Genomic DNA, 11423 nt, shown 5'->3' with positions numbered 1-11423 from the left:
TGCTTTTGAACTGTGGTGTTGGAGAAGACTCTTGAGAGTCCCTTGGACTGCAAGGAGATCCAACCAGTCCATTCTGAAGGAGATCAGCCCTGGGATTTCTTTGGAAGGAATGATGCTAAAGCTGAAACTCCAGTACTTTGGCCACCTCATGGGAAGAGTTGACTCATTGGAAAAGACTCTGATGCTGGGAGGGATTGGGGGCAGGAGGAGAAGGGGACGACAGAGGATGAGATGGCTGGATGGTCGTGAGTCTGAGTGAACTCCGGGAGTTGGTGATGGACAGGGAGGCCTGGCGTGCTGGGATTCATGGGGTCGCAAAGAGTCGGACACGACTGAGCGACTGATCTGATCTGATCTGCAACTCTACTCCTAGATGTACACTCAAAGAATTGAAAAAGGGTTCAACAAGCACATGCACATATATATTCATAGCAACACTACTCACAATAGTCAAAAGGTGGGAGCAGCCCACATGTCCATTAACAGATGAATGGATAAACAAATCGGTGTGTGTGTGTGTGTGTGTGTGTGTGTGTAGACATATATAATGGAGTATTATTCAGCCATAAAAAGGAACGAAACATTCACATATGCTATGATATGGGTGAACCTCTGAAACATTATGCTAAATGAAAGAAGCCAAGCAAAAAAGGTGACATGTTGTATCGTTATATTAATATGAAATACCCAGAATAGAAGTCATAAAGACAGGATGCAGACTGGTGGTCCCCAGGTACTGAGGAGAGGGCAGTGGGGAAAGTGGTGAGTGGTAAGGAACTTGACTTTGCAATGGTAGAAATGGTTTGCAGTTAGAGGTGGTGGTTTAGTACATGGTGACTGTACGAAATGCCACTGAACTGTTCAGTTTAAAGTGGTTCATTTTATGTTATAGGAATTTTATGTTACAGGAATTTCACTTCAGTGAACAAAACAAGAAGTCCACAATACAACAAAGAAGTGATTGTGAGCTGTATACCAGAACTGCTTAAGGAACACATAAATGTTTCTTGTTACGGTAGCTGGTAGAGATTATGATCAGTGATTAGGTTCTGAACGACCAATAATATATCTCATTTTGAAAATCAAATTAAAAAGGTTACTTTTCTAGACCTCTTATAGTTTGGGTATTTATGCTTGGATCTATGATTTAATTACAGTGATTTTAAGATTAATTCATATAAAGGTCAGGGTTATTTTTTTCCATTAGATATCCAGTAGTTCTGTTATTCCTCAAAAGCAGTGCTGTCCAACAGATATATAATATAAACACATATAATTTTTTATTTCATAGTAGCCACATTGAAACTGTAAGCATAAAGATGTGAAAATAATTTTATCATGTAATTTTTGTAATCTCATATAAACTAAATAGTATTGTTTCAATACATAATCAATATTAAAATGCTAGTGAAATGAAGAACAAAGTCTAACGAAAAAAATAAGAAAATTAATTGATAATTCTTGTTTCATTTTAGGACTCTCAGCTTGCCTCCTCTGGACACAATAATCCAAGTAAGAAATGCTTCTTTCTGTAGCTTCATATGTGGGGGTGGGAGTGGGTGAAGAGCGGGGGTGCATGCAATATACAGTAGGTTTAAAAGAACTTCACTAAGACAAAATCAAATGGGGAATATGAGGGCCGTTTGTTAAAGCGCTGCCCACATGGATAAGGTACATCGTGACCTTGGATGTTCTATCTTTATTCAAGGGAAGTAGGGACAAAATAAGGACTTCCCTGGTGGCTCAGATGGTAAAGAAGCTGCCTGCAATACAAGAGACCCGGGTTGATCCCTGGGTCAGGAAGATCCCTTGGAGAAGGGAATGGCAACCCACTCCAGTATTCTTGCCTGCAGAATTCCGTGGATAGAGGAGCCTGGTGGGCTACAGCCCATGAGGTTGCAAAGAGTCTGACACAACTGAGCAACTAACACTTTTTACTTGGGGCCAAAATATAAAGTGGTGAATTTCAAAGTAGCCCTAGGAGGAAGGAATACCATCCTTTCTAACAGTTGGCCTCTGGTGTGTATGAGGGGAAAATATTTTTAAAGGCATCTAATGGGCAGGAGGAAAAGGGGACTGCAGAGGATGAGATGGCTGGATGGCATCACCGACTCGATGGACGTGAGTTTGAGTGAACTCCAGGAGTTGGTGATGGACAGGGAAGCCTGGCGTGCTGTGATTCATGGGGTCGCAAAGAGTTGGACACGACTGAGCGACTGAACTGAACTGAACTGAATGAGAAGGAAATGGCAACCCACTCCAGTATTCTTGCCTGGAGAATTCCATGGACAGAAGAGCCTGGCGGGCTACAGTCCATGGAGGGTCACAAAGAGTCGGACATGACTGAGTGACTACCACACACACACACAATGAGTTACCTAAATTAAAAGAAAATAGGTGGGCAAAGAACAATCAGAAGATCTCATGATAAATGTGCTTAGAATCCATGAAGAAACCATGCCCTCTTCTGGGGAGAAACAGACTAAAGTGTCCTAGAAGGAATTTCGTTGTTGAACCCAGTGTCTAATAAAACACTGGGGCTTCATCATCAAACCGAGAATATCATTCCATGAAGTATTGTTTTAATTCTCTTCTTCAGCAGTGCTAATTGGTATTAATGTTTCCTTGAGCATTAAAAATGCATAAGCCACCCCATCCATGTCGTGTAATCACACCCACAGAGACTGGGCTTTGTTAGTCTCTTGACCATCCAGTTGGCTAAAGAGCATTGCTTGCAAACTTCAAGGCTATGTTTGAACGTGAAAATCACTCTGAGCCAGTAGATGTGTCTGGGGCTCACCCACTGAGCATCTGTGAGAGCAGAAAGATTATGGAGAAAAGACATCGGGACAAATGCAGTAGAAAGCCCTAGACTTTTAGTGCACAGCTAGAGGAAGGTCAGGGGAGGGGGATGATGGCGTAATGGTGCATAGGCAGTCTCATTTATTACCCCACCCTCTGTTGGAATGTGCTGTGAGCACAAGCACCAGGGAAGAGGTGAAATTTCCAAGGGACTTGAAATCTATAGAAATTAATAAATGTAATAATAAGGAAAGGAATCAGGAGACGCATGGTTAAGTTCATGAGGTGTGCAGGCATGGCATCATATGCCAAAGACGAGAGCATACAGGAGAATTGCTTTGCTTTCCTCACCATTTCTTTCCATTTCAACTTAAACAGTTCAGGGAAAAGGGAGGAGATAATAGATATAATAGAGTAAATGTACGTCCTCTCAGCTTGGAGTCTGACATAAAGAAGAACAAAGGAAATAGCTGTTCAGTCCCTTCTGTGTTCAGTCTCTTCTTTATGTCTGCTCTTTCGTTTAATCCTAACAGTAGCTGTATGAAGTAGGCATTGCAGCCCCATTCTGCACAGGATGAAAATGAGATTCTGCAGTTAATACCTAAACCATGGTTACATGGCTTAAAAAAAGCGACAGGATTTGAATTCAGGGATCTCTGTCCCAAAGACAGTAGGCTTTCCCTCCCATAACCTTGACCCCAAAAAGGTTGCTCTCATCCCTTCTGTGTGAGATTAAATTCCTGTCCAAGATTCTTGTTTGCATCTGCCCTATTTTTTTGGCACAGCATAACCATTGAGATTATGTAAGCACGCCTACCTTCTTTGGAATTGTGAGTGGCACCTGCATGATATGGCATAAACCACATTCTGGCAATTCATCATCTAAGTATTTTTGTCATTGACTTTCTCTTTTCTAGGGGTAAGGGTTTTTTTCCCCCCCAAATAAAGCTTCCCCCATTAAAAAAAAAAGATAATATTATTATTTAAAAATCAGTGATGTGGTATGTTTGTGTATACAAGTGTGTGCATACACACATACCCAAAATGGAATGCTATGCAGCAAAAAAATAAAAAGAATTGTCAGGCGAGTGTATGCTTCTCGGTTCTTTGTCTCATCACAGCAAAGATTCAGAGTGACGGACATTAAAGCCCCCTCAGCGTGTCACAGCCCTCAGGTCTTGGATAGACCGTGTTATAGCTCTCAGGTCTCGAATGGACCGTGTTACAGCTCTTAGACAAATCAGTGTTACAGCTCTATTTTATTTAGAAGATAGCAGGGAAATCCATCTTCAAAGCATGAGGGCACGTCAATCCAAAGACGTGAAGAGAAGAGCGCCCCAGCACGCGGGAGAGAGAGAGAGAGAGCTAGCTTTGGCTCCTTTTTTTATATGTTTTTTTTTTTTTTTTCCCCCTGGGCCTGTCCTATGTAAATTGGGCCAGCCAGGAGTGTTGTTTGTTTTACCTGAGGTCCTCACTCCGGTCCTTGGACCTTCCTTTGTTCTAATTTCACGGGCTTTTCTCCTCCTTATCTTTTAGCCACTGCCATTCTGGACTCCTTTTCCCTGTTCTTACTACCTAACAGAATGAAATAATGCCCTTTGCAGCACCAATGGTGAACCTGGAGATTATCATGCTAGGTGACGTAAGTCAGACAGAGGAGGAATATCATGGTATCACTTATGGCTAGAATATAAACTATGACACGAATGAGCCTATTTACAAAACAGAACCACAGTTACAGAGACAGAAAACAAACGTATGATTACCAAAGGGGAAAGTGGGGGAAACAAATGAGGAGTTTGGGGTTAGCAGATACAGTCATGTATATAAAATAGACAGACAACAAGATCCTACCGGATAGCACAGGGAACTATATTCAAAATCCTGTAAGAAATCATAATGGAAAAAAATAAAAATCAGAGTGTCCTCTGTGGATTATAGCACACTGGAAACTTTACAGAGCGGGTCCTACCAGCATTTCCTGTGCTGTTTCTTGCCTTTGGTTTGAAATAATTACAGTTTGGGGAATCATGACTCCACTAAGTATGTAGAAAATATGAAAACACCGAATTTCGGAGGAACAATTTGTATCTTGATGGACTGATCTTCCCCACTCTAGGTCAGTGCTTTTTTAGTTTTGAAATTAGAAAACGGTTATGTAGATACTAAGAGAAAAGAGTGTATAAATTAAACAGAAAATTATTTTTTAATCCAAATCTTTTAAAAGAGAGCTGCTTTAGCAAGCTTGCTGATTACCACTTAATTTCATATTATAAAATGGCAGCTTATTAAGTATTGAGAAACTTAAACATTAAAATAAGTGATGCATGTTTATAGTTTCTTAAAGATGTGAGAATGTCCCGTTCATGTGTCAGACTGAACATAAGCACTTCTTTCCCTCCCTTCTGAATCTGCATTAAAATAACCAAAAGAGGCAGTGAAGGAAGGAAATACATAATAGCCCTGAAAACAGGAAAGGATTTCATTAACAAACCAGAAATTCAGCTGAGTTTCTGGAAAATGGAGAGTGGATGGGACTGTGCTGTTAGATAATCCTGGGCAGGGAAGGTGATGGCTCAGAAAAAAGAAAATAATGAAACAAACAGGAACAAGCCATAGTGGTGGGAATGTCCTTCAGAGCTCACTCCAGGAGAGACCCAGTTCCCTCTCAACCCCAACAGAGAAGAGGGGTGGACTATAAACAGTGATGGGAACATGGCTGTTCTTCCACCCTGTACTCCTCCACTCCCATCTTGGCAGGTTTTCATACGGAGCTTTCAGTCTGGTTTTCCTCCCCCAGAAACCAAAGTACCAAAAAAAAAAAAATAGTAACATTTGCCAAGAAAATTAACAGTTACCTAGAACTTCTAGTTGGGAGCTGGTACCTAAGAGAGAGGGACTTTCCTGGTAGCTTAGCTGGTAAAGAATCTGCCTGCAATGCAGGAGACCCTGGTTCAATTCCTGGGTTAGGCAGATCCCCTAGAGAAGGGATTCTTGAGCTTCCCTGGTGGCTCAGACAATAAAGAATCTGCCTGCTCAGACAGTAAAGAATCCGCCTGCAATGCAGGAGACCTGGGTTCAATCCCTGGGTTAGGAAGATCCCCTGGAGGAGGGCATGGTAAGCCACCCCAGTATTCTTGCCTGGAGAATCCCATGGACAGAGTAGTCTGGCAGGCTACAGTCCGTAGGGTCACAAAAAGTTGGTCACGACTGAATGACTAAGCACAGGCACATACATGCTTCTAAGAGAGAAGCAGAGTAGATTCTGAGATAATACCAAACCTTAAAAATAGACATCTGTGGTTCAGTTCAGTCGCTCAGTCATGTCTGACTCTTTGGACCCCGTGGACTGCAGCATGCCAGGCTTCCCTGTCCATCACCAACTCCTGGAGCTTGCTCAAACTCATGTCCATCAGGTCACTGATGCCATCCAACCATCTGATCCTCTGTCATCCCCTTCTCCTCCTGCCTTCAATCTTTCCCAGCATCAGGGTCTTTTCAAATGAGTCAGTTCTTCACATCAGGTGGCCAAAGTATTGGAGTTTCAGCTTCAGCATCAGTTCTTCCAGTGAATATTTGGGACTGATTTCCTTTAGGATTGACTGGTATGATCTCCTTGCAGTCCAAGGGACTCTCAAGAGTCTTCTCCAACATCTAAGGTTGGTGGAAGAAAAATCAGTTTTTCTCAAGAGGGAAATAAACCAAAATGCTGTACACCCAAAATAAACTACTTCCTATTTTTGCTGGGGGTTCAGAGGACAGTCAGGATTCCCAGCTTGTCTTGAGAGTTCTTCTCTCCTGAACTCTTAATTAACTTACTCTGTCCACTTAGAAAAAGCTGTAAATCAGCCCCTCCCTACAAGGGAAACATATGTTAGCAAGATGGATCAATATACTAATACAGAAAATCCACACCAGTACCTTTTTATCCAGTTTGAATTCACATTCAAAAAGGTGAATACATAACCTTGAGAAACAAAGAAAAACACTGACCCAGAGGAAATCTACTTAATTCAAGAAACAGAAGAAACAAATTTCAAATGTGACTGCAGTCTTTAGAAGCAATTGAAATTATTTGCATCAAATAAAAAGAACAGATTGGTATGAAAAAGAAGCAGTTATAGAACAAATGAGCGCTTGAGAATCAAAGATAAAGTTGACAAAAATTTAATAGAAATGATGGATAATAGCTGAAGTCTAGAATATAAGGTTGAAAACATTTTTTTTTTGAATATAAAGCAAAAGAGATGAAAAATATGAAAGGAAATTAAGGCACATAAAGATTAGTCATTACAGAAAGATCAAATCTGGCTATGTAGAATATACCACAAAAAGAAAATAAAGAAGAACAAATAATAATAGAATGAGAATCCCTAGGGAAATGAGCACTTATTATCAAAAATATTTACGTACAATAAAACAAGAGACCTTGAACAAAAGCAAGGAAAAACAACACACAGCCAAGAATTAAAGAGACCTCCAAGGACTTCAGATGCTGGAATTACCAAGCTCAGAACATAAAGTAAGAATGTTTATGTTAATTTTCAAAAATGAGAAAATTGAAAATATGGTATTTAAAAGTATACTAATCAGAACCTCTACAGAAATTAAAATTTCTTTGGTTAGGTTTAACTGTAGTTTAGATATAGGTGAAGAAAAAGTAATGAAGCAGGAAATTGAACTTAAGAAATTACCTAGAATGCAATTGAGAAAGGAAGTTTAAAAACCTGGGATATACAGCAAGAAGGTCTAACATATATTTAACTAGAATTCCAGAAAAAGATAAGGAAGGAGAGGGAATGTTAAAGGAGATGATGGCTGAAATTTTTCCACAATTGAAAGACTCTACCTTGCAGATTCAAGAAATCCAATGAATATTAAGCAGGATAAAGAAAAATAAGTCCACACTAGACACATAATAGTTAAACTGCAAACCATATACATAAAGAAAAATTCTTAAAATACCATTTAATAAGGAAGCAGCAGTTAAACTTCCAGTTGACTTTTGACAGCAGCTGTGGGAACCAGGAGACAATGAAATTATAACTTCGTTTTTCTGTATGTGGAAACTGACAAAGTTGATTCGCACATTTATTTGATATTACAAAGGACCAAAAATACATAGCTCATACTCTTGAAGAAGAGTGAGGCTGAAGGCTTGTGTTACCAATATTATGAATGAATGAATGAATATTTTAGCTAAGTAATAAGACGGTAAGGGACAGGGAGGCCTGGCGTGCTGCAGTCCATGGGGTTGCAAAGAGTAGGACGTGACTTGGCGACTGAACAACAAAACTAAGTAATGAAGATAATACTAGGCAAATTGAGCGGTGAAACGGTATAGAGGAAACAGACCCACAGATATATGAAAACTAGATTCATGTCAGAGCTAACAATATAGATCAATGGAGAAAGAATGGCTTCTTAATAGATAGTGCCAACATAACTGGTAATCTATAGGGAGAAAAAGGAAGTTAACTCCTACCTCACATCATACACAGAAACTATTCCAGGTATTTGTAAAAGACCTAAATGTGACAAGTAAAATTATACACTTTCAAAAGGGTATAGAGAACATCTTTCTGATGTATTTCTTAAGTAAAACACCAAAAGAAAGTGTCAAATATAGGAAAATAGAAGGTTTTTATTGATGCTTTTGAACTGTGGTGTTGGAGAAGACTCTTGAGAGTCCCTTGGACTGCAAGGAGATCCAACCAGTACATCTTAAAGGATGTCCCAAATATTCATTGGAAGGACTGGTGCTGAAGTTGAAACTCCAATATTTTGGCCACCTGATGCGAAGAACTGACTCACTGGAAAGACCCTGATGCTGGGAAAGATTGAAGGCAGGAGGAGAAGGGGACAACAGAGGATGAGATGGTTGGATGGCATCACCAGCTCAATGGACATGAGTTTGAGCAAGCTCCAGGAGTTGGTAATGGACAGGGAAGCCTGGCGTGCTGCAGTCCATGGGGTCACAAAGAGTCAGACACGACTGAGCGACTGAGCTGAACTAAATAAGGGGATGCTGCACAGCAGTGAGGATGAGTGAACCAAAGCTAGGTGCATCATGTTGGCTGAATCTAAAAACCATACTACTGAATGACAGAAGTAAGTTCCAGAAGAATGCATACAGTATGAGTCCATTGATGTGAAATTTAAAATCAGGAAAAACTGAAGACTATTTTGTTTACAAATAAATACAGGGCAGCCAAAACTATCAAGAAAAGATGGAAGATTAACACAAGATTCCATTACTTGCTAACTGGAACTCAATAGGATGCAGGCCTAAGAGGATTCTGGGTTATTTATTTGTCAGTGTCCCATTTCTGGGCTTGCAAGGTGTTTTCACAATTAACCTAATTTGCTTTTTAAAAACTGTGTGTGTGTGTGTGTGTGTGTGTGTTCAGTCGCTTCAGTTGTGTCCGACTCTTTGCAACTCCATGGACTGTAGCCCACCAGGTTCCTCTGTCCATGGGATTTCCCAGGCAAGAGTACAGGAGTGGGTTGCCATGCCCTCCTCCAGGGGATCTTCCTGACCCAGGGATCTGTCTCTTGTGTCTCCTGCATTGGAAGGTTTGTTCTTTACCACTAGCACCACCCAGGAAGCCTATGTATATACACACACACACACACACACATTTTTACACACATTACATGCATGCTTTATTGAACTTCTTTTTAGGAAAAGCATAGCCTTTGTCTGAGACAGATTAATCTATGCCACAGTGAGATATAAGAATGAGAATCCATTTGACGTAAATACTGGGAACCCTTGTCTCCATTCAAGTTTAGTGGCAGTCCCTCTACACAGGTCCAGTCTTTCTACTGTTTCTTAGAGATTATATTTATATTGTTACAATATTGTAAATTCCATTATTCATATATAATTTTTCTCATTGGCCTATAGGTACTTCCCAAAATTAAATTATTAATTAAATTAATATTAATGAGATGACTCAATAATTACTGAACAGAGTATAAATATTTTAAATCTCGGCTATGCAGGAAGAAAGATATAGCTGTGCAGAGTAGGATTGATGGAGGGGAGAGCAGGAGGGAAGCATAAATGGGGGGCTTCTTCACTTCACATAGTATAAAAGAAAAGGTACTGTCAGAAGTTGATTAATCAAAAAATAGAGGATTAAATTTATTTATAGTTAAAATACCCACTAGACATTAAAGACTTCCCTGGTGGCTCAGACGGTAAAGCATCTGTCTACAATGCGGGAGACCTGGGTTCGATCCCTGGGTTGGGAAGATCCCCTGGAGGAGGAAATGGCAATCCACTCCAGGACTATTGCCTGGAAAATACCATGGACAGAGGAGCCTGGTAGGCTACAGTCCATGGGGTCGCAAAGAGTCGGACACGACTGAGCAACTTCACTCAGACATTAAAAGGGCTTCCCTCGTGGCTCAGATGGCAAAGCAATACAGGAGATGTGGGTTTGATCCCTGGGTTCAGAAGATCCCCTGGAGGAGGTCATGGCAATCCCCTCCAAGATTCATGCCTGGAGAATGCCCATGGACATAGGAGCCTGGCAAGCTACAGTCCATGGGGGTCACAAAAAGTCAGACACGACTGAGTGACTAAGCACAGCACAGACATTAAAAGTAGTTAAAGAACTGGCAACAGTGGTAAGAAGGGAGGTGGTCATAGTGTATTAAATATCTTCTCTCATTTTTCATATTAGAAATTATTATGTAGTCTCTGAAGTTGATTTATCTAAAAATAAGTGTCATAATGGTTGTTACCATGAGCACAGATTACTTTTACTATAAAGAAATGTTGTAGTATAGCATCAGTTTCCTTCCAAGCAGAATGCAGCCCAGGTCTATTTTGATTTCCTTTTCACAGTACAACTTATGTAGAGTGCAGTACTCCAGTCGTGCAGTCATTCAGTTAAATTAGACATTATCTAGAAGGCAATGGCACCCCACTCCAGTACTCTTGCCTGGAAAATCCCATGGACGGAGGAGCCTGGTGGGCTGCTGTCTATGGGGTCACACAGAGTCGGACATGACTGAAGTGACTTAGCATAACATAGCATCTTTCCAGACAGAGTACACACCATATAAGCCCTTGGTACATTTATTGGGTTAAATATGTATCTGCTGCTGCTAAGTCGCTTCAGTCATGTCTGACTCTGTGCAACCCCATAGACGGCAGCCCACCAGGCTTCCTGTCCCTGGGATTCTCCAGGCAAGAACACTGGAGTGGGTTGCCATTTCCTTCTCCAATGCATGAAAGTGAAGTCGTTCAGTCGTGTCCGACTCTAGCGACCCCGTGGACTGCCGCCTACCAGGCTCCTCCGTGCATGGGATTTTCTAGGCAAAAGTACTGGAGTGGGGTGCCATTGCCTTCTCCGAACATGTAGCTACTGTAACTTTTTAAGTGGCCTGTTGGAGCCTCGAAACTTTCCTACGTCAGATTCTGTATCCATCTCAGTGGAACGTGCTCATACACCATTTCCTCTTTCCCACTATCGAGTGGGATTCTGCAGTAACGAAAGGTCATCAGACAGCAGACATATGCTGAGTGTGTAATATGTGCTTGGTCCTGTGGAAGGCTCAGAGCGTCAAGCTGAAAGAACACATATGAGATTAACATGGACACATTG

At 40.9% G+C, this 11423-nt stretch overlaps 1 protein-coding gene across 1 annotated transcript in view; it reads left to right on the top strand.

The window, feature by feature from the left end:
• Positions 1-11423, top strand: part of AFF3 (AF4/FMR2 family, member 3) — a 551769-nt gene that overhangs the window by 346394 nt on the left and 193952 nt on the right. The window contains exon 7 of the mRNA XM_010829861.1: positions 1476-1512. Coding sequence (XP_010828163.1) covers positions 1476-1512 — 37 coding nt within the window. The remainder of the gene's footprint in view (positions 1-1475; positions 1513-11423) is intronic.

The sequence above is a fragment of the Bison bison genome, unplaced genomic scaffold (assembly GCF_000754665.1).
Source record: "Bison bison bison isolate TAMUID 2011002044 unplaced genomic scaffold, Bison_UMD1.0 scf7180017864508, whole genome shotgun sequence".
Lineage (NCBI taxonomy): Eukaryota > Metazoa > Chordata > Mammalia > Artiodactyla > Bovidae > Bison > Bison bison.
This window is presented reverse-complemented; position numbering and strand designations above follow the sequence as displayed.